A 22,389-nucleotide genomic window follows, 5' to 3' on the forward strand; every position below is an offset into this window, starting at 1 on the left:
ATTGCTCTCACATTGTGTGGATGTGGAAAAATGTGAGATTTCCATTGCACCAGATGGGTTCAGATGGGAATGCCAAACAGGCCAATATTTCCTTCTGCGTACAACATGTTGTGAGACAACGGCATGCAATATGTACAGCAGTAATCTCCACGGCAAGGGCACTGGACTCACAACCCCGAGTTTATATGTTCCATAGCATACTCATTTGATTGTCCATACTCTTGGAAACTATAGTGTACCATACGTAGTATGGCATCAGAAATAGCATGGTGTTGTAGCAAGACAAATTTTATCCCGGGTTCACATCCTGCCAAAGCAGTATTAAGGAGATCCAGAAACAGAGCTAGCCCCGGGAGAATTCCCGGCTCTATTGGATTGTGGGTAAAAACCCAACCGGTTCATTAATGAGCCTCAAGTAGGGCGTATTCTCCCCGACCTAACTTGTGATGTCATCCACGCTTTGGGGTCGATTCTTTATGATGTGAGAAAACCTTGGGATGGGCACGAAAATGGCACTTATGAAAAGGTGTTGCTGCCAAAAAAAAACTTCCCAAAAAGGAATAGAAACTCGAGAGTTCATAGAACATCTTACCCTACTCGGTCTTGACAAACAAGGACATCGGGAGGCTCTGCGAGCGGCAAATTTGATTGGTTGTGATGATGTAGAATGTCCACATACTGTAAAACTGAAGGGTTTTGAAAGTGCCAAAAAAGGTGATTTGTGCTCTACAATGTGTATGTATATAATTCAATTGAAATGAGGATTGTAAAGTTTCGAGAAAAAGCAAAATTCAGAAATTTACCATCATTGATGCAGTGTCTATTACACCACCCGATCCAACACATCACATTAGTTATTTGTGCCTGTTTGTGTCCTTTTATAACGTCCTTAAAAAACACAAAGTTTCCTGCTTGGAATGATTTTCAATTTTGTTTGACTGCCAGACAGGGTAAAAATAATATCACTCCTCTGCGCATGCACGATCGGCATGAATTAAGAACCAAAGTACGACTAAATGACAGGTTCGTTTTCTGATTTTCAAAATATAACGTTCAATTGAAAGTAAGTTGTTCCTCAATCACAAACTGACATTTGTAGACAGACAGACAGACAGACAGACAGACAGAAGAACCAGTTGCTTAAAGGTCCACAGACACAGAAAATCATGTTTGGTTTAACGAATAGATACGGCTTCATTTAACGCTTCATCGATGTCCTTTTCTTGAATAAATATCTTGAAAGGAAGATTTTAATTTTTTTTAGTGTCCTTTTACACCCCACCCCCCAAAAAAAACCCTCGATTGGCCCCACCCCTCCCAGTAAGTCATCTAGACCTCTGGTTCATGTATATATACGGCCTGACAGCACCTTCAACATCATGATTTTGACGATCTATCTATAATTCCAGCAGTGTGTGTGTGAGAGAGAGAGAAAGGGCGAGGGCGAGGGCGAGGGCGAGAGTGAGCGAGAGTGTGAGAGTGAGCGAGAGCGCGAGAGGACGACGGCGAGAGCGCGAGAGGGCGACGGCGAGGTCGAGGGCGAGCAAACGTGATCGTGAGCGAGTGTGAGCGTGAGGGTGAGTGTGAGAGTGAAAGAGAGTGAGCGAGAGTGAGTGTGAGAGTGAGCGTGAAAGTGAGCGAGAGAGTGATCGTGAGTGTGAGGGAGAGCGAGTGAGCGTGAGAGAGTGTGAGTGTGAGAGAGTGTGAGTGTGAGAGAGAGAGAGTGAGCATGAGTGAGAGTGAGAGTGAGCGCGAGAGCGAGTGTGAGCGTGAGGGTGTGTGTGTGAGCGTGAGATTGTGAGTGAGTGATAGTGAGGGCGAGGGCGAGCGTGACGGTGAGTGTGTGAGCGTGAGATTGTGAGTGAGTGATGGTGAGGGCGAGGGCGAGTGATCGTGATCGTGAGTGTGAGTGTGAGAGTGAGCGTGAGAGTGAATGTGAGAGTGAGAGTGAAAGTGAGAGTGAGAGTGAGAGAGTGTGAGAGTGAGTGTGAGAGTGAGAGCGAGTGTGAGAGTGATCGTGAGTGAGAGAGAGCGAGTGTGAGAGTGATCGTGAGTGAGAGAGAGCGAGTGTGAGAGTGAGTGAGAGAGAGAGCGAGTGTGAGAGTGAGTGAGAGTTAGAGTGAGTGAGTGTGAGAGTGATCGTGAGAGAGAGGGATCGTGAGTGAAAAAATGAGTGTAAGCATGAGAGTGATCGTTTGAGTGATCGTGAGAGTGACAGTGAGCGAGAGCGAGTGTGAGAGTGAAAGAGGGAGTGAGCGAGAGTGAGTGTGAGAGTGAGCGTGAAAGTGAGCGAGAGAGTGATCGTGAGTGTGAGGGAGAGCGAGTGAGCGTGAGAGAGAGTGTGAGTGTGAGTGTGAGTGAGAGTGAGAGTGAGAGAGAGTGTGAGTGCGAGAGAGAGTGAGCGTGAGTGAGTGAGAGTGAGCGCGAGAGCGAGTGTGAGTGTGTGAGAGTGAGCGTGAGATTGTGAGAGTGATGGTGAGGGCGAGGGTGAGCGTGAGTGTGAGTGTGAGCATGAGCGTGAGATTGTGAGTGATGGTGAGGGCGAGTGTGAGTGTGAGTGAGTGTGAGTGAGATTGAGAGTGTGAGAGTGAGCGTGAGAGTGAATGTGAGAGTGAGTGTGAGAGTGAGAGTGAGTGCGAGTGAGCGTGAGCGTGAGTGTGAGAGTGAGTGTGAGAGTGAGTGTGAGAGTGAATGTGAGAGTGAAAGTGAGCGTGAAAGTGAGCGTGAGAAAGTGAGTGAGCATGAGTGCGAGAGTGAGTGTGAGAGTGAGGGCGAGGACGAGAGCGAGCGTGAGAGTGAGAGCGAGTGTGAGAGTGATCGTGAGTGAGAGAGAGCGAGTGTGAGAGTGAGTGAGAGTTAGAGTGAGTGAGTGTGAGAGTGAGAGTGATCGTGAGAGAGAGGGATCGTGAGTGAGAGTGAGGGTAAGTGTGAGAGTGATCGTTTGAGTGATTGTGAGAGTGACAGTGAGCGAGAGCGAGTGCGAGAGTGAGAGTGAACGTGTGAGAGAGTGAGAGAGAGTGAGCGTGAGAGTGATCGTGAGTGAGAGTGTGAGTGCGAGAGCGAGAGTGTGAGTGTGAGAGTGAGCATGAGAGTGAATATGAGAGTGAAAGTGAGCGTGAGAGAGTGAGTGAGCATGAGAGTGAGTGTGAGTGAGCGTGAGAGTGATCGTGAGAGAGAGCGAGAGAGAGTGTGAGAGTGAGTGAGAGAGTGAGTGTGAGAGAGAGTGAGGGCGAGAGCGAGCGTGAGAGTGAGAGCGAGTGTGAGAGTGATCGTGAGTGAGAGAGAGCGAGTGTGAGTGAGTGAGTGAGTGTAAGCGTGAGAGTGATCGTTTGAGTGATCGTGAGAGTGACAGTGAGTGAGAGTGAGTGTGTGAGAGAGTGAGAGTGAGTGAGCGTGAGAGTGATCGTGAGAGTGTGTGAGCGTGAGAGTGATCGTGAGTGAGAGTGTGAGTGTGAGAGTGAGAGTGAGAGAGAATGTGAGAGTGAGTGTGAGTGTGAGCGTGAGAGTGAGAGTGAGTATGAGAGTGAATGTGAGAGTGAGAGTGAAAGTGAGCGTGAGAGAGTGAGTGAGCGTGAGTGTGAGAGTGAGTGTGAGAGAGAGTGAGTGTGAGAGTGAGGGCGAGGACAAGAGCGAGCGTGAGAGTGAGAGCGAGTGTGAGAGTGATCGTGAGTGAGAGAGAGAGAGCGAGTGTGAAAGTGAGTGAGAGTTAGAGTGAGTGAGTGTGAGAGAGAGAGGGATTGTGAGTGAGAGTGAGTGTAAGCGTGAGAGTGATCGTTTGAGTGATCGTGAGAGTGACAGTGAGCGAGAGCGAGTGCGAGAGTGAGCGTGTGAGAGAGTGAGAGTGAATGAGCGTGAGAGTGATCGTGAGTGAGAGTGTGAGTGCGAGAGTGTGAGTGTGAGAGTGAGAGTGAATGTGAGAGTGAGTGTGAGTGTGAGCATGAGAGTGAGTGTGAGAGTGATTGTGAGAGTGAGAGTGAAAGTGAGCGTGAGAGAGTGAGTGAACATGAGCGTGAGTGAGCGTGAGAGTGATCGTGAGATAGAGCGAGAGAGAGAGTGTGAGTGTGAGAGTGAGAGAGTGAGTGTGTGAGAGAGTGAGTGTGTGAGAGAGTGAGTGTGAGAGTGAGGGCGAGGACGAGAGCGAGCGTGAGAGTGAGAGCGAGTGTGAGAGTGATCGTGAGTGAGAGAGAGCGAGTGTGAGAGTGAGTGAGAGTTGGAGTGAGTGAGTGTGAGAGTGAGAGTGATCGAGAGTGAGAGTGAGTGTAAGCGTGATAGTGATCATTTGAGTGATCGTGAGAGTGACAGTGAGCGAGAGTGAGAGTGAGTGTGAGAGGGAGTGTGAGAGTGAGAGGGAGTGTGAGAGGGAGAGGGAGTGTGAGAGGGAGAGGGAGAGTTAGTGAGAGTGTGAGGGTGAGGGTGAGTGTGAGAGTGAGAGGGAGAGTGAGAGTGAGTCTGAGCGTGAGAGTGATCGTAAGAGTGATAGTGAGAGCGAGAGTGAGAGTGAGTGAGTGAGAGTGAGTGTGAGAGTGATCGTGAGAGTGATTGTGAGAGCGAGTGTGAGTGTGAGCGAGAGTGAGAGTGAGTGTGAGAGTGAGAGTGAGTGAGAGTGAATGTGAGCGTGAGAGTGATCGTGAGAGTGAGAGAGAGAGTGTGAGAGTGATTGTTAGTGTGACAGTGAGAGTGACAGTGAGTGAGTTCATGTGAGCGTGAGAGTGAAAGTGAGCATGAGAGCGAGAGTGATTGTGAGAGCGAGAGCGAGTGTGAGTGTGAGCATGAGGTGAGAGTGAGAGTGAGTGCGAGAGTGAGAGATGATCGTGAGTGGAGAGAGAGTGAGAGTGAGTGAACGAGAACGAGTGTGAGAGTGAGTGTGGATGTGAGAGTGAGCGAGTGCGAGAGTGTGAGAGTGAGCGAGTGAGAGTGAGCGTGAGAGTGAGCATGTGTGAAAGTGAGATTGAGCGTTAGAGGGAGAGTGAGTGTGAGTGTGGGTGAGTGTGAGTGAGTGAGTGTGAATGAGCGTGAGAGTGATCGTGAGTGAGAGTGAGAGTGTGAGAGTGAGAGTGAATGTGACAGATTGAGTGAGCGTGAGAGTGAGGTGAGCGTGAGTGTGAGTGAGAGTGATCATGAGTGAGAGTGAGTGTGAGTGAAAGTGAGTGTGAGAGTAAGAGTGAGTGTGAGAGTGAGAGGGAGTGAGAGTGAAAGTGAGAGGGAGAGTGAGTGTGAGAGTTAGATTGTGAGAGAGTGAGTGAGAATGAGTGAGAGCGAGTGTGTGTGTGAGAGCGAGTGTGAGTGTGTGAGAGTGTGAGAGTGAGTGTGAGAGTGAAATTGAGTGAGAGTGAATGCAAGAGGTTGAGTGTGAGAGTGAGTGAGCGAGTGCGAGAGTGAGCGAGAGTGAGAGTGAGCGAGTTTGAGATTGAGTGTGTGAGAGTGATCGTGAGTGAGAGTGAGAGTGAACATGAGTGTGAAAGGGAGTGTGAGAGTGAGTGAGAGAGTGAGCGTGAGTGTGAGCGAGTGTGATTGTGAGAGCGAGAGGGTGAGAGTGTGAGTGAGGGTGAGCGTGAGTGAGGGTGAGCGTGAGTGAGCGAGAACAAGTGCAAGTGTGAGAGTGAGTGAGAGCGAGAGCGAGAGCGATCGTGAGAGCGAGGGTGAGTGTGAGGGCGAGAGCGAGTGTGAGCGCGTGAGAGAGTGCCATTGAGAGTGAGAGTGATTGTTTGAGTGATCATGAGAGTGAGAGGGAGAGTTAGAGTGAGTGTGAGGGCGAGGACGAGAGCGAGCGTGAGTGTGAGAAAGTGTGAAAGAGCGTGAGAGTGAGAGAGTGAGTGAGAGTGATCGTGAATGTGAGAGTGATCGTGAGAGTGAAAGTGAGTGTGAGAGTGAGCGAGAGTGAGAATGAGAGTGAGAGGGAGCAAGAGAGTGAGCGAGAGAGTGAGCGAGAGCGAGAGAGTGAGTGTGAGAGTGAGTGAATGTGAGAGCGAGTGAGCATGAGAGAGTGAGAGTGAGAGCGAGTGTGACAGTGAGAGAAAGCGAGAGCGAGAGTGATTGAGAGTGAGTGTGAGAGTGTGAGTGAAAGTGAGTGGGAGAGTGAGAGTGAGTGAGAGCGTGAGAGTGATCATGAGTGAGGGAGAGAGTGAGAGTGAGTGAGTACGAGAGTGAGTGTGAGTGTGAGAGTGAGAGTGAGACTGAGCATGAGAATAAGTGTGAGAGTGAGTGAGCGTGACATTGAGTGAGAGTGAGAGAGAGCGAGTGTGAGAGAATGAGCATGAGTGTGAGAGTGGGCGAGAGCAAGAGTGAGTGCGAGAGTGTGAGAGTGTGTGAGAGAGAGTTTGTGTGAGTGTGAGAGTTAAAGTGAGAGTGAGCGAGAGTGTTTGAGTGTGAGAGAGAGTGAAAGTAAGTGTGAGAGTGAGAGTGAGCGAGTGCGAGAGTGTGAGATTGAGAGTGAGTGTGAGAGTGAGAGTGTGAGAGTGAGTGTGAGAGTGAGTGTGAGAGTGAGAGTGAGTGTGAGCATGAGTGTGAACGAGGGTGAGAGTGATCGTGAGAGTGAGAGTGAGTGAGTGAGCGAGAACAAGTGCGAGAGTGACTGTGGGTGTGAGAATGAGTGAGCGAGTGCGAGAGTGTGAGAGTGAGTGAGTGTGAGAGAGAGTGAGTGAGTGTGAGAGTGAGAGTGTGTGAGAGTAAGAGTGAGAGTGTGTGAGAGTGAGATTGAGTGTGAGAGGGAGAGTGAGTGCAAGATTGAGCGTGAGAGTGAGAGTGAGAGTGAGTGTGAGAGTGAGTGTGAGTGTGTGTGAGAGGGAGTGAGTGTGAATGAGCGTGAGAGTGATCGTGAGTGTGAACGTGAGCGTGAGAGTGAGTGTGAGCGTGAGAGTGAGGTGAGCGTGAGTGTGATCATGAGTGAGAGCGAGAGTGAGTGTGAGAGAGTGAGAGTGAGAGTGTGAGGGGGAGCATGAGAGCGAGACCAAGGGAGTGAGGTGAGAGTGAGTGAGAGCCAGTGCAAGAGGGTGAGTGTGAGAGTGAGTGAGCAAGTGCGAGAGTGAGCGAGAGTGAGAGTGAGCGAGTGTGAGATTGAGAGTGAGAGTATGAGAGTGTGAGAGTGAGAGTATGAGAGTGTGAGAGTGAGAGTGAGCGTGAGTGTGAAAGGGAGTGTGAGAGTGAGTGTGAGCGAGTGTGATTGTGAGAGCGAGAGGGTGAGAGTGATCGTGATCGTGAGTTTGAGTGTGAGCGTGAGATGAGCGTGAGAGTGAGTGAGCGAGAACAAGTGCGAGAGTGAGAGTGAGTGTGGGTGTGAGTGAGAGTGAGTGAGTGCGAGAGTGTCAGAGAGAGTGATCGTGAGAGTGAAAGTGAGTGTGAGCGAGAGTGAGATTGAGCGTGACAGTTATCGTGAGAGTGAGCGAGTGCAAGTGAGTGTGAGTGTGAGTGAGAGAGCGAGTATGAGAGTGATTGTTAGTGTGAGAGTGAGTGTGAGTGTGAGTGAGAGTGTGAGAGTGAGTGTGAGAGTGAGAGTGTGTGAGAGTAAGAGTGAGATTGAGTGTGAGAGGGAGAGGGAGAGTGAGTGCGAGATTGAGCGTGAGAGTGAGAGTGAGAGTGAGTGTGAGAGTGAGTGTGAGTGTGTGTGAGAGGGAGTGAGTGTGAATGAGCGTGAGAGTGATCGTGAGTGTGAACGTGAGCGTGAGAGATAGCGTGAGAGTGAGTGTGAGCGTGAGAGTGAGGTGAGCGTGAGTGTGATCATGAGTGAGAGTGAGAGTGAGTGTGAGAGAGTGAGAGTGAGAGTGTGAGGGGGAGCATGAGAGTGAGACCAAGAGAGTGAGGTGAGAGTGAGTGAGAGCGAGTGCAAGAGGGTGAGTGTGAGAGTGAGTGAGCAAGTGCGAGAGTGAGCGAGAGTGAGAGTGAGTGAGTGTGAGATTGAGAGTGAGAGTATGAGAGTGTGAGAGTGAGAGTGATCGTGAGTGAGAGTGAGCGTGAGTGTGAAAGGGAGTGTGAGAGTGAGTGTGAGCGAGTGTGATTGTGAGAGCGAGAGGGTGAGAGTGAGAGTGATCGTGAGTTTGAGTGTGAGCGTGAGATGAGCGTGAGTGAGAGTGAGAGTGAGTGAGCGAGAACAAGTGCGAGAGTGAGAGTGAGTGTGGGTGTGAGTGAGTGAGTGCGAGAGTGTCAGAGAGAGTGATCGTGAGAGTGAAAGTGAGTGTGAGCGAGAGTGAGATTGAGCGTGACAGTTATCGTGAGAGTGAGCGAGAGCAAGTGAGTGTGAGTGTGAGTGAGAGAGCGAGTATGAGAGTGATTGTTAGTGTGAGAGTGAGTGTGAGTGTGAGTGAGAGTGTGAGAGTGAGAGTGGGTGAGTGAGTGTGAGTGTGAGAGTGAAAGTGAGCGTGAGAGTGAGAGTGAGCGTGAGTGTGAGAGTGAGAGTGAGTGTGAGAGTGAGTGTGAGAGTGAGTGTGAGTGTGAGAGTGAGAGTGAGAGAGAGCGAGTGTGTGAGAGTGAGAGTGAGAGAGAGCGAGTGTGTGAGAGTGAGCGTGAGAGAGTGAGTGTGAGAGTGATTGCTAGTGTGAGCGTGAGTGAGTGAGTGTGAGAGGGAGAGTGACAGTGAGCGCGAGAGCGAGGGTTAGAGTGAGCGTGTGAGAGAGTGTGATTGTGAGAGTGAGTGTAAGCATGAGTGATCGTTTGAGTAGGAGTGAGAGAGAGCGAGTGCGAGAGTGAGAGGGAGTGTGAGCGTTTGAGTGAGAGGGAGTGTGAGGGAGAGGGAGAGTAGAGAGAGCGTGAGAGTGAGAGAGTGAGTGTGAGAGGGAGACTCAGTGTGAGTGTGAGAGTGAGTGTGAGAGTGTGTGAGTGAGTGTGAGAGAGTGAGAGTGAGAGAGTGCGAGTGTGAGTGAGAGAGTTATCATGAGTGAGAGTGAGTGAGCAAGAACGAGTGTGAGAGTGAGTGTGGATGTGAGAGTGAGCGAGAGAGTGAGAGTGAGCATGTGTGAAAGTGAGATTGAGCATGAGAGTGAGTGTCAGATTGAGTGTGAGAGGGAGAGTGAGTGAGAGTGACAGCGTGAGCATGAGAGGAAGTGTGAGAGTGAGGTGAGAGTGAGTGTGAGAGTGAGCGTGATCATGAGTGAGGGTGAGAGTGAGAGTGAGCGAGTACGAGAGTGAGACTGAGCGTGAGAGGAAGTGTGAGAGTGAGTGTGAGAGTGAGTGAGCGTGACATTGAGTGAGAGTGAGAGAGAGAGCGAGTGTGAGAGAGTGAGAGTGAGAGTAGGCGAGAGCAAGAGCGAGTGCGAGAGTGTGAGAGAGAGAGTGTGTGTGTGTGAGTGTGAGTTAAAGTGAGAGTGAGCGAGAGTGTGTGAGTGTGAGAGTGAGAGTGAAAGTAAGTGTGAGCATGAGGTGAGAGTGAGTGAGATTGAGAGTGAGTGTGAGCGTGAGGTGAGAGTGAGTGTGAGCGAGTGCGAGAGCGTGAGATTGAGAGTGAGTGTGACAGAGAGAGAGAGACTGAGATGAGTGAGAGTGAGAGCGTGAGAGTAAGTGTGAGAGTGAGATTGAGAGTGAGTGTGAGCGTGAGGTGAGAGTGAGAGAGTGAGTGTGAGCATGAGTGTGAACGAGGGTGAGAGTGATCGTGAGTGAGAGTGAGCATGAGGTGAGTGTGATCATGAGTGAGTGTGAGAGTGAGTGTGAGAGTGAGTGTGAGAGTGAGTGTGAGAGAGTGAGAGTGAGCGTGAGAGAGTGAGTGTGAGGGGGAGCATGAGAGCGAGACCGAGAGAGTGAGGTGAGCGTGAGAGTGAGTGTGAGAGAGAGCAAGTGAGAGAGAGCAAGTGTGTAAGAGAGTGTGATTGTGATTGTGAGAGTGAAAGTGATCGTGAGTGAGAGAGTGAGAGTGAGTGTGAGAGTGATTGCTAGTGTGTGCGTGAGAGTGAGTGAGTGTGAGAGTGAGAGTGACAGTGAGCGCGAGAGCGAGGGTGAGAGTGAGCATCTGAGAGAGTGAGTGTAAGCGTGAGAGTGATCGTTTGAGTGAGAGCGTGAGAGGGATTGTGAGCGTTCGAGTGAGAGGGAGTGTGAGAGGGAGAGGGAGAGTAAGAGAGAGAGTGAGAGAGTGAGTGTGAGTGTGAGAGTGAGAGGGAGACTCAGTGTGAGTGTGAGAGTGAGTGTGAGAGTGAGTGAGAGTGAGAGAGTGCGAGTGTGAGTGAGAGAGTTATCATGAGTGAGAGTGAGTGAGCGAGAACGAGTGTGAGAGTGAGTGTGGATGTGAGAGTGAGTGAGTGCGAGAGAGTGAGTGAGCGTGTGAGTGAGAGTGTGTGAAAGTGAGATTGAGTGTGAGAGGGAGAGGGAGAGTGAGTGTCAGATTGAGTGTGAGAGGGAGAGTGAGTGAGAGTGAGTGAGAGTGAGAGCGTGAGCATGAGAGGGAGTGTGAGAGTGAGAGTGAGGTGAGAGTGAGTGTGAGTGAAAGTGAGTGGGAAAGTGAGAGTGAGTGAGTGTGAGAGTGAGCGTGAGAGTGATCATGAGTGAGGGTGAGAGTGAGAGTGAGCGAGTACGAGAGTGAGACTGAGCGTGAAAGGAAGTGTGAGAGTGAGTGTGAGAGTGAGTGAGCGTGACATTGAGTGAGAGTGAGCGAGTGTGAGAGAGTGAGTGTGAGAGTGAGTGAGCGTGACATTGAGTGAGAGTGAGAGAGAGCGAGTGTGAGAGAGTGAGTGTGAGTAGGCGAGAGTGTGAGAGAGAGTGTGTGTGTGAGTGTGAGTTAAAGTGAGCGAGAGCGAGAGTGTGTGAGTGTGAGAGTGAGAGTGAGAGAAAGTGTGAGTGTGAGAGTGAGATTGAGAGTGAGTGTGAGCATGAGGTGAGAGTGAGTGAGATTGAGAGTGTGAGGTGAGAGTGAGTGTGAGCGAGTGCGAGAGCGTGAGATTGAGAGTGAGTGTGAGCGAGTGTGAGAGAGAGAGAGACTGAGATGAGTGAGAGGGATCGTGAGTGAGAGTGAGAGCGTGAGAGGGAGTGTGAGAGTGAGGTGAGAGTGAGCGTGCGAGAGTGAGTGTGAGAGTTAGAGTGAGAGTGAGCATGAGAGCGAGACCGAGAGAGTGAGTGTGCGAGAGTGAGCGAGAGTGAGTGAGTGCGAGATTGAGTGCGAGTGTGAGAGTGAGTGTGAGCGAGTGTGATTGTTAGAGTGAGTGAGCGAGAACGAGTGTGAGAGTGAGTGTGAGAGCGAGTGTGAGAGTGTGTGTGGGTGTGAGAGTGAGCGAGTGTGAGTGAGTGAGCGAGTGCGAGAGTGTGAGAGAGAGAGTGAGAGCGAGTGAGTGTGAGAGTGAGCGTGAGAGTGAGAGTGTGTGAGAGTGAGATTGAGCATGAGAGGGAGAGGGAGAGTGAGTGTGAGATTGAGCATGAGAGGGAGAGTGAGAGTGAGAGTGAGTGAGTGTGAGTGATCGTGAGTGAGAGTGAGAGCGTGAGCATGAGAAGGAGTGTGAGAGTGAATGTTTGAGTGAATGTGAGAGTGAGTGTGAGAGTGAGTGTGAAAGTGAGAGTGAGAGTGAAAGTGAGCGTGAGCGAGAGTGAGCGTGTGCGAGAGTGAGAGAGAGTGAGAGTGTGTGAGAGTGATTGTTAGAGTGAGAGTGAAAGTGTGAGCGCGAGTGTGAGTGTGTGAGAGTGAGCGCGAGAGCGAGGGTGAGCGTGAGAGTGAGCGTGTGAGAGAGTGTGATTGTGAGAGTGAGAGTGTGATTGTGAGCGTGAGCGTGAGAGTGAGAGTGAGTGCAAGCATGAGAGCGATCGTTTGAGTGATCGTGAGAGTGAGAGTGAGAGAGAGCGAGTGCGAGAGTGAGAGTCAGAGTGAGCGTGAGAGTGAGAGGGAGTGTGAGAGGGAGGTGGAGTGCGAGAGGGAGAGGGAGAGTTAGAGAGAGCGTGAGAGTGATAGAGCATGAGGGCAAGGGTGAGAGAGAGTGAGTGTGAGAGTGAGAGGGAGACTCAGAGTGAGTGAGTGTGAGAGTGAGCGAGTGCGAGAGTGTGAGAGTGAGATTGAGTGTGAGAGTGAGCAAGAGCGAGAGTGTGAGAGTGAGAGAGAGTGAGTGTGATCGTGAGTGAGAGAGAGGGAGTGCGAGAGTGAGAGTGATTGTGAGTGAGACTGAGCGTGAGAGTGAGGTGAGAGTGAGTGAGTGCGAGCGAGAGCGAGAGCGAGAGTGAGTGAGCGAGTGCGAGAGTGTGAGCGTGACAGTGAGCGTGAGTGTGATTGTGAGAGCGAGAGGGTGAGTGTGAGTGATGGTGAGCGAGAGTGAGAGGGTGAGTGTGAGTGTGAGTGAGAATGTGAGTGTGAGCGTGAGATGAGCATGAGAGTGTGACAGTGAGTGCGAGTGTGAGTGTGAGAGAGTGATCGTGAGAGAACGAGTGTGAGAGTGAGCGAGTGAGAGAGTGCGAGAGTGAGAGTGTGTGGAAGTGAGATTGAGCGTGAGAGGGAGAGTGAGAGTGTGTGACTGTGAGTGAGTGTGAATGAGTGTGAGAGTGATCGTGAGTGAGTAATCATGAGTGAGAGTGAGAGCGAGAGTGAGGTGAGAGTGAGAGTGAGCGTGACAGAGTGAGTGAGTGTGAGAGCAAGAGTGAGCGTGTGCGTGTGATTGTGAGTGAGTGTGAGCGAGAGTGAGTGTGAGCGAGAGTGAGAGTGAGAGAGAGAGAGTGAGGGCGATAGCGAGTGAGAGTGAGAGAGATTGTGAGAGGGAGTGTGACAGTGAGTGAGAGTGAGCGTGAGAGTGGTCGTGAGTGTGAAAGTGAGCGTGAGAGTGATCGTGAGTGTGAGGGAGAGCGAGTGAGCGTGAGAGTGAGTGAGCGTGAGAGTGAGAGAGAGAGTGTGAGTGAGACTGAGAGAGAGAGAGTGTGAGAGAGAGTAAGGGTGAGTGTGTGATTGTGAGAGTGAGCGCGAGAGCGAGTGAGCGTGAGAGTGAGTAAGCGAGTGTGACAGAGAGTGAGTGAGAGTGTGTGAGAGTGAGATTGAGCGTGAGAGGGAGAGTGAGAGTGAGATTGAGCGTGTGAGGGAGAGGGAGAGTGAGAGAGTGAGTGTGAGAGTGATCGTGAGTGAGAGTGATCGTGAGTGAGAGTGAGAGCGTGAGCATGAGAGGGAGTGTAAGAGTGAGAGTGAGTGTGAGAGTGAGTGTGAGAGTGAGCTGAGAGTGTGAGGTGAGCATGAGAGCGAGAGGGTGAGTGTGAGAGTGAGTGAGCGAGTGCGAGAGTGAGTGAGAGCGTGAGGTGAGAATGAGCGTGACAGTGAGAGTGAGTGTGAGAGAGTGAGTGCGAGAGTGAGAGTGAGTGTGAATGAGTGTGAGAGTGATCGTGAGTGAGAGCATGAACGTGAGTGTGAGAGGGAGTGTGAGAGTGAGGTGAGAGTGTGCGTGAGCGTGAGAGTGAGAGTGAGCGTAAGAGCGAGAGTGAGAGTGAGAGTGAATGTGAGAGAGAGAGAGAGTGAGTGTGAGAGTGAGCGTGAGTGTGAGCGAGAGTGTGAGCGTGAGTGTGAGTGTGACAGTGAGCGTGACAGAGAGTGAGTGCGAGAGTGTGTGAGTGTGAGAGTGAGTGTGAAAGAGTGAGTGAGTGTGTGTGAGAGTGAGCGCGAGGGCGAGAGCGAGTGAGCGTGAGAGTGAGTGAGCGAGTGTGACAGAGTGAGTGAGAGTGAGAGTGTGTGAGAGTGAGATTGAGCGTGAGAGGGAGAGTGAGAGTGAGTGTGAGATTGAGCGTGTGAGGGAGAGGGAGAGGGAGAGTGAGAGAGTGAGTGTGAGAGTGATCGTGAGTGAGAGTGATCGTGAGTGAGAGCGTGAGCATGAGAGGGAGTGTGAGAGTGAGAGTGAGAGAGTGAGTGTCAGAGTTAGAGTGAGAGTGAGCATGAGAGCGAGACCGAGAGTGTGAGTGAGAGCGAGTGTGAGAGTGAGCTGAGAGTGTGAGGTGAGCGTGAGAGCGAGAGGGTGAGTGTGAGAGTGAGTGAGTGAGTGCGAGAGTGAGTGAGAGCGAGGTGAGAATGAGCGTCACAGTGAGAGTGAGTGTGAGAGTGAGAGAGTGAGTTCGAGTGTGAGAGTGAGTGAGTGTGAATGAGCGTGAGAGTGATCGTGAGTGAGAGCATGAACGTGAGTGTGAGAGGGAGTGTGAGAGTGAGGTGAGAGTGAGGTGAGCGTGAGGTGAGAGTGTGCGTGAGCGTGAGAGTTAGAGTGAGAGCGAGAGTGAGAGTGAGAGTGAATGTGAGAGAGAGAGTGAGTGTGAGAGTGAGCGTGAGTGTGAGCGAGAGTGTGAGCGTGAGTTTGAGCGTGACAGAGAGTGAGTGCGAGAGTGAGTGTGAAAGAGTGAGAGAGTGAGTGAGTGTGAGAGTGTGTGAGAGTGAAAGTGAGTGTGAGAGTGTGTGAGAGTGAGTGAGAGTGAGAGCGTGAGCGTGTGTGTGAGAGTGAGGTGAAAGTGAGGTGAGAGTGAGAGTGAGTGAGCGTGAGGTGAGCGTGAGGTGAGCGTGAGAGTGAGCGTGACAGTGAGAGAGAGAGTGAGTGAGTGAGAGTGAGTGCGAGAGTGAAAGTGAGTGTGAGAGTGAGCGTGAGAGAGTGAGAGTGTGTGAGAGTGAGTGAGAGTGAAAGTGAGTGTGAGTGAGTGAGAGTGATTGTGAGAGTGAGTGTGAGCGTGAGAGTTAGAGTGAGCGTGAGCGCGATAGTGAGAGTCAGTGTAAGAGAGAGTGCGAGAGTGAGTGAGAGAGAGTGCGAGAGTGAGTGAGAGAGAGTGCGAGAGAGTGAGCGAGTGTGAGAGTGAGTGAGAGTGAAAGTGATAGAATGAGCGTGAGAGTGATCGTGAGTGAGAGTGAGAGCGTGAGTGAGAATGAGTGTGACTGTGTGTGAAAGTGAGAGAATGAGCGTGAGAGTGATCGCGAGTGAGAGTGAGCGCGTGAGCGTGAGAGTCAGAATGAGTGTGAGTGTGTGTGAAAGTGAGAGAATGAGCGTGAGAGTGAGTGAGAGTGAGAGCGAGAGTGAGAGCGTGAGAGGGAGAGTGAGTGTGAGTGTGTGAGAGTGAGTGAGAGAGAGTGCGAGAATGAGTGTGTGAGAGTGAGCGAGTGTGAGAGTGAGAGCGAGTGAGTGTGAGTGTGAGAGAGAGTGAAAGTGAGAGAATGATTGTGAGAGTGAGCGTGAGAGTGTGTGAAAGTGAGAGTGATCGTGAGTGATATAGAGAGATAGATAGAAAGATTGAAAGATAGAAAGAGAGAAAGAGAGAAATATAGAAAGATAGAAAGAGAGAAATATAGAAAGAGAGAAAGATATATATATATATATATATATATATATATATATATATATATATATATATATATATATATATATATATATATATATATATATATATATATATATATATATATATATATATATGTTTCTCGACAACCACTGGTCCGATCTAATTGAAACTTGCCAGCTATATTGCTGGGGACCTGAGGATGTGCCTTTTCAAGGTTTGATATTAATCGGACAAGTGCTTCCCAAGTTATGGCCATTTATTTACCAACCAATGACAAGACACATTGCTGCGTTGGCGTGGCCGATGGGGAGGAGAACCTCAGCCGCGTTCCCCATTATGGGTGACAACGTACGGACTTCCAGATTGTGATGACAGTATATTCTAATAATTTCTCGATTTCTTATGCGCATTTTTGATAAACACAATGCCCCAATCCAGTCATCGTTTCCGAGAGCGAAGGAACGGCCTGTGTAGTTGTTTGAAAGTGTTCTTTTTTTTGTTTGTTTTGTTTTGTTTTGCACGTACGTTTTTTTTGGGGGTTTTTTTTTTCTCTTCTCTTCTCTTTGTGTTTTTCCTTGTGATGACATTGCGAAAAGGCAAAATACGTTGTCGCTAATTGAATAATTAGCCATTAAAACTAAATTGCGAATAATCATAACTGCGATATGTGAACTTCCGGGCCACGCACGTACGGGCACGCGAGAGCAAAGAAACGGCCTGTGTGGTTGTTGTTTCTGGTTCGCGGTTTGGAAGTTTTTTTTTTTTAGTTTTTTCTTTGCACGTACGGGCACGCACGTATGGGCATGCCCTTGTTGTCGTAATGTGGGGATTCTTGATCAGAACATCATTCATGAAATTAACTTTGTGACGAGTCTGAAGCGAGTTGTGTGCCCATTATCCAATGCGTGCTGACAAGCTTTCCCCTCGATTACATCATGGCAGTTTATCTGGAATTTTTAGGCGTGGTCCCCAACGGGTTTGCTTTTTTTCAACTGTAATGCCTCAAATAATTATTAGAAAAAAAAACCTCATTCAGTTCTTAGTTTGTTACCTCAAAATCAATATCATAACATAAAATATAAATATTTTTCCTGATTTTGTGGACTTTTAAGCCATTTAAGGTTCACTTCGCGTGTGTGGAGCAAATAGTCAAACATTAAAGGATGTGGTTCATAATGACAAAGAAAACATATAATGTGCAGTGAATGTGATGTACATGCCCACACTTCCTTGAACTGTGACATCCCACTTGGTGTTCTTTTTCCTGGAGTTCAATGACGCTGTTTCATGCACAGTGACTTGCTTGTTGACAGACATGTCATGTGGTTCACTGAGCAGTTCTGTGCATTTCTCTTTTATGAACATTTAATTTAAATCGTACGATACCTTTTCCTCCATTCCATGCAGTCATAAACACAACCGGTGAAGACCACATACATCATCAATCATCACATTTCATGCCAGATGATTTATTGCACGTTTTTCTTTTTTCTCAAATGAGGCAAGATTTTAGAATCTTGCCCAGGATAGCGACACACAGTGGTCTACTTTATCTCAAAAGGTACTGCCCACATATGTGAAACGAATTAAGCGACCTTTCCAAAGTTTTGTCAATCTGGATAATCCTTCGAGACTGATTACTTCAATTGGACGTGTAAACTACAGAACAGTGTGAGAGTACTAAGCCTCCTCCACATAACCCTTTACTCTGATTACTCCCAACAATTCCTAGGATGTCTACAATGAGGGTGACCGTGACAATTCTGGGACATTGGCTTCCTACGAACTTCGACCTACATTGGAAAAACTCGGTTGGTTGGAACTGCATGCTACATCCGTATTTGACTGCAGTGTTGGAATGGGTAGAGAACTGTTTATCACACTAACATTTTAAGAGAGACTAACATTGTACGCAAAAGTAAAACTGATTAGAGCACAAGAAGATTCATTTTGATCAAATGTTATTCTAATTCACCAATTCTTCAGTGTTCTGCAGTGAACAGAAAAATAAAGTGAATCTATCTCTGCATTTAGGGCTGGTAAGATGGCCTGGAGGTATGCATACTCCCCCTCTAAACTGTCTCGCCTGGGTTTGCACCCCAAACCCAGCTATAAACTGTCATCCCTGTATTTCACAGGCAGGGCGATTCATCAACATGTGTGCCGTCCCTCAGATTGATGTTAAACTGGGAATCCCGTCTGTCGGCATTAGTTGGTGGACGTTAAAGATCCCATGGTGTCCTTTGTGAAGAGGAGCTGAGCAATCACCAACAACATGAACAAATTACAAATCCCTGCCTTAACTGCTAAGAATATAATGACAAACCACCAAGAATAACCCACGTCAATAAACTGCTTTGGCAGCAGATCCTCTGTACCAGAGTATGGTACATCAGAACCAGAGCTCTGGATTTGTTCATGGTTCATCTACAGTCGTTGCAGATCAAAAAGGCAATCAGATGTCTGAAGGTCCAAGATCATGACTGCATAATTTCAAGTTGACCATTACTCTTTCTATCCGTCGTGTTTCTGTAATTTCCACCAGGCATAAAGCTAAGCAATGAGCTCTACAAGAACGTGGTGCTGACGTACAAGAAGGACTGGAACAATGAAGTCGACTTTGACAGCTTCATGTGCTGTGTGCTGCACATCAAAACAATGTTCCGTGAGTGACAGTCGTTTCCCTGAATTTCTCCGATGTGATTGCATGGAAAGTGTATTAATGGATGGATTATGACTGTACCACCTGAAGTTATTTTTCAAATATGATTAAACTATTATTATCTCTGTAGGAATTCTGCAAACTGTACCCAAGCACGATGGAAATGTCACTTTGGGAGCCGAGAAAGTGAGTTGATGCATGTCAGTCATGGATCGTGTGAATGAAAGAGTATACAATAAGGAAAAACAAACAAACAAACAAACAGGTAGACAATAATGATTTATTTGCCTGCCCATCACAATTTGCCTGCCCATGCCAGCCCATGATTTTTTGTCAGGTCAGGTTCGATCTGTGACCTGCTACAGGGACCATGTAAACCTGTACTAACCTGTTCCATGGTCGGGTTGTCGGCGACTAAACCGTCTCCCCCACCAGGTTTTCTGGTGAGGGGGGTGTTTGGATATGGACACCCAGCAGGATTAAAAACAAAACCTATCAAAGGGCGGAGGAGCTCCTTGTGAGCCAACGGCCATCCATATCTAGTGCCCAACTGTGTCTGCAGATGTCCTCCTACAGTTGGGTGACTTCTTATTAGGAGGTTGGTGGCAGGATTTGCACTCCGGCCACCGTAAAACCCTTCATTCCGCAAAACGCAAAAACGCAAAAAAATCTGAAAACCCACTCCGTGGGAGTACCTCCTGTGCAGCTTCCCTTCGCAGGGCAGCTCACCGGATGACGGGATTGGGGCAAAGCCTTCGGGACCCCCAATCTTTGATAGGAGGGAAACCACGGGGTAACATCCCTGGGTCAGATTGCAGGAGAGTGTGTCGGAGTGGTGCTGAGGTGTCGTCCAACAGACGGCGGTCTCCTTGGGTTAACCTGAGGCGGTCCCTTCGGGTAGGTGCCTGGAATGTCCTATCCCTAAGAGAGGATGATCACCTGTCTCTGTTATCATCTGAGCTCAAGCGTTTGGACATCGGGATTGCAGCTCTCTCTGAGGTTCGGAGACCGGATTGCGGCGAGATAATGGTGGGTGGTTACACCTACGATTGGTCTGGTCGCTTTGATGGTTACCATACCCAAGGAGTTGCTGTAGCTGTGTCCAATAAGCTGACCCCAATGATAATTGAGGTAACACCGGTCAACGAGCGTATTATGAGATTAAGGATTCGTCACTCCTTAGGTGTCATTTCCGTGGTCTCTGTTTATGCTCCGACTGAGGCGAGTGATCTCTCCGTGAAGGATGCATTCTACGCCACGCTCGAGTCTGTGGTTGATCAGTGCCCCAGACGAGATACACTTTTAGAATTGGGGGATTTCAATGCATCGACTGGAACTGATAGGGATGGTTATGAGGTGTGTGTTGGTCCCCATGGGTCAGGAACTATGAACCAGAATAGCACTAAGTTCCTTGACTTTGCAAGAAGTCATGGACTTAGGGTGGCTGGTTCATGGTTTCAGCGCCCACAAGCTCATCGCTGGACTTGGTATTCCAACGCTGGCGGTGTGGCAAAAGAGATTGACCATGTCCTCATTGACGGTCGTTGGAGGATGATCCAGAACTGCAGGGTCTACCGGAGTGCTCAGTTCCTCAATACTGACCACAGGCTTGTTGTAGCAACTCTAAAGCTGCACCTTAAATCCTGGAGAATGGTACCATCCCGGCCTAGGCTGGATGTTGCCAAGCTCAGGGATGAGAGAGTAGCTGAGGAGTTTGCGAACAGGCTGAGTGGACACTTAGGGGGTCTGGGTGCTTTGGGGGGTCCTGAAGAGTTGTGGAGCGCCTTTAAGACCACCGTCCTTGATGTTGCCGGTGGATGTCTTGGAACTCACCGCAGGGCAAAGAAGAATTTTGTCTCTCAAGGGACACTGGATACCATTGAGCAGAGTCGCAGGGCCAGGCTGAATGGCAGAGCTGAGCTGTTCAGGGAGCTGAGGTGTAAAACTGTACGTGCACTGAGGGTGGACAAGGAGGCCTATGTGCGAGGAATCTGTGAGGGGGTAGAGCATCACCTGTGGACAGGTGATTCTCGTCCCGCTTACAGGGGAATTCGCGCATTACGTTCATCCAAGCCCATCCCTCGGAGCACTGCAGTTCGAGCTGAGAGTGGTAGGCTCTTGACAGAGGAGTCTGAAGTGAAGGCCCGCTGGGCCGGTTACTTTGAGCGGTTGTACCAGGCTGATCCCCCAGCTGTCGAGTTGGACGTCAAGGGTGTTACAATCCCTGTTGCTGACCCACGAATCAACTGTGGTCCACCTTCGCTTGTGGAAACACGGGCTGCGGTGAACCAGTTGAAACGGGGCAAAGCTCCAGGGATTTGTGGCATCCATGCCGAACTTCTCAAGGCTGGTGGAAATGCTGCACTCGTGTCGTTGCATGCAGTTTTGTGCTCTGCCTGGAACACAGGCATCATCCCAACTGACTGGAAGGGGGCCTTGTTGTCCCTCTCTGGAAAGGGAAGGGTGATCGCCAAGACTGCAACAACTACCGAGGGGTGACGCTGGTCTCAGTGCCGGGCAAGGTCTTTGCTCTGATAATTCTTGATAGGGTTCGCCACCATCTGCTTGAGCACCAGCGTCCAGAGCAGTCAGGCTTTACACCAAAGAGGTCAACGATTGACCGTATCCTTGCCCTTCGTGTCCTCACCGAACGCAGACGAGAGTTTCGGCAGGGGCTGCTTGCAGCCTATGTTGATCTCTGTAAAGCGTTCGATTCAGTGAATCGGGATGTCCTCTGGAGGATTCTTGGTCTTCGTGGGGTGCCACCAAAACTGATCGATCTGATGTCTGAACTCTACTCTGGTTCTGAGAGTGCTGTGAAGTGTGGTGGTACCACCTCTGACTTATTTCCAGTTGTTACTGGAGTTCGTCAGGGATGTGTACTTGCCCCCACACTTTTCAGCACTTGTATGGACTGGATTTTAGGGAGGATGTCGGAGAGATCAAGTTGCGGTGCATCGTTTGGGAATGTCAAGATCTTGGACCTTGATTTTGCAGATGATGCAGTCATCTTTGCGGAGACTTTAGACATCCTTTTGGGGGCCCTCGAGGTGCTGAATGAAGAGTCGGAGCCGCTGGGATTACGGGTTTCTTGGGTCAAAACTAAGATCCAGGCTTTCAGTGACATCTTGGATGCTGCTGTCCTGTCTGTGTCTGTTTGTGGTGAGGATGTTGAGGTTGTGGAGAGATTCACTTACCTTGGCAGTGATATTTATGTCTCTGCTGGCTGCGAGTCAGAGGTCAATAGACGTCTGGGTCGGGCCTGGGGAGTCATGGATTCACTGGATCATGGGGTGTGGCGCTGCCAGTACCTGTGCGGGAGGACGAAAGTCCGAGTCTTCAGGTCCTTGGTACTTCCAGTCTTGCTCTATGGGTGCGAGACTTGGACTCTGACCAAGGATCTGAGACGGAGACTTAATTCCTTTGGTACCAGGTGTCTTTGGAGAATCCTTGGCTCTCGCTGGTCGGATTTTGTATCCAACGAGCGGTTGCTGAGAGAGACTCGGATGAGATTTGTTACCTGCATAGTCCGTGAGCATCAGTTGCGGCTGTATGGACATGTGGCTCGTTTTCCTGACGCTGATCCTGCTCACCAGATTCTCTCAGCGAGGGAGTCTCATGAGTGGAGGAGGCCAGTGGGCCGACCACGTGCCTCATGGTTGCAGCAGGTTGACCACCATCTCAAGGAGATGGGGATGGGCCTGGCATCTGCCTGGGGGATGGCCAGACGGAGGCCCCTGGAGTACCGACGGAAAGTGGACGCAGCGACGCGCTGTTCTGGCACATGCTCCCATACCTGACCTGACCTGACCATCACAAACATATCCCACCCCTTTCCAGTTTCTCCATTTGCTACTGCACGCCAAGCCTCTGTCCTGTCTGCAGTCCTTTGGGCCAGCTGATGAATGAATGCACCTTCATATCGGAAATCTTGCATCGCTGGAGCAACCACATTTTTAATCCTCAGAATATTCCTAGTTACTGTGATAATATTTTGCTCATATGAATAGTGCTTGTCAAAAAAACTTTGAGAATGCCTAACTCATGTCTTAAGATCACAGCTCAGCTAATTCTATCAACAGTGGCAATTGTATAATGAGTTTGCTTGTTCCCTGAATACAACAAATAAATTGGGGATCACGAATATGAACCGATAACTTCGCTTCGTGCATCTGACGTGCATCATTGTCTAACTTTGCCTTGTTATCTTTGCTGTATGACCAACTCCATGCCAAACAACTAGATAATGTGTCAATGGGCATGTCTCTGCTCACATTTGATGTCAACCCACTGCAACGTTCAATCCCAATTAAAGGTCACATGAGAGAGAGCGTGAGAGAAAAGACACAACATAAGATGATTCCAACTCGAGTTATGGTCCAAAAAATTATTTTCAAAGGACACACGACCTTCCATCTGTTGAACCCAAAAATGACTCGGTTAATTTTTGTATTAAAGTTCATATGAAGCCAAATTTGGTTAAAATCCCTTTGGTGGTTCACAAGTTATCATAGTAACAAAGAAAACAAGACCTCAAGTGAGCACAATAGACG

At 49.5% G+C, this 22,389-nt stretch overlaps 1 protein-coding gene across 4 annotated transcripts in view; it reads left to right on the forward strand.

The window, feature by feature from the left end:
* The window catches only part of LOC147011137 (calpain-9-like), a 70,939-nt gene extending 48,953 nt beyond the window's left edge, over window positions 1-21,986 (forward strand). For 2 of the 4 annotated variants that reach the window (XM_085860054.1, XM_085860055.1), the window contains exons 17-20: window positions 16,907-16,985; window positions 17,720-17,839; window positions 17,967-18,022; window positions 21,433-21,670. In XM_085860054.1, coding sequence (XP_085716180.1) covers window positions 16,907-16,985; window positions 17,720-17,839; window positions 17,967-18,022; window positions 21,433-21,636 — 459 coding nt within the window. In that variant the 3' untranslated portion in view covers window positions 21,637-21,670. The other 2 variants (XM_085860056.1, XM_085860057.1) reach the window with 1 other exon arrangement.
* The last annotated feature ends 403 nt before the right edge of the window (window positions 21,987-22,389 follow it).

The sequence above is a fragment of the Eptatretus burgeri genome, chromosome 16, assembly GCF_056783735.1.
Source record: "Eptatretus burgeri isolate ZD-2024b chromosome 16, Ebu_testis_v1, whole genome shotgun sequence".
Lineage (NCBI taxonomy): Eukaryota > Metazoa > Chordata > Myxini > Myxiniformes > Myxinidae > Eptatretus > Eptatretus burgeri.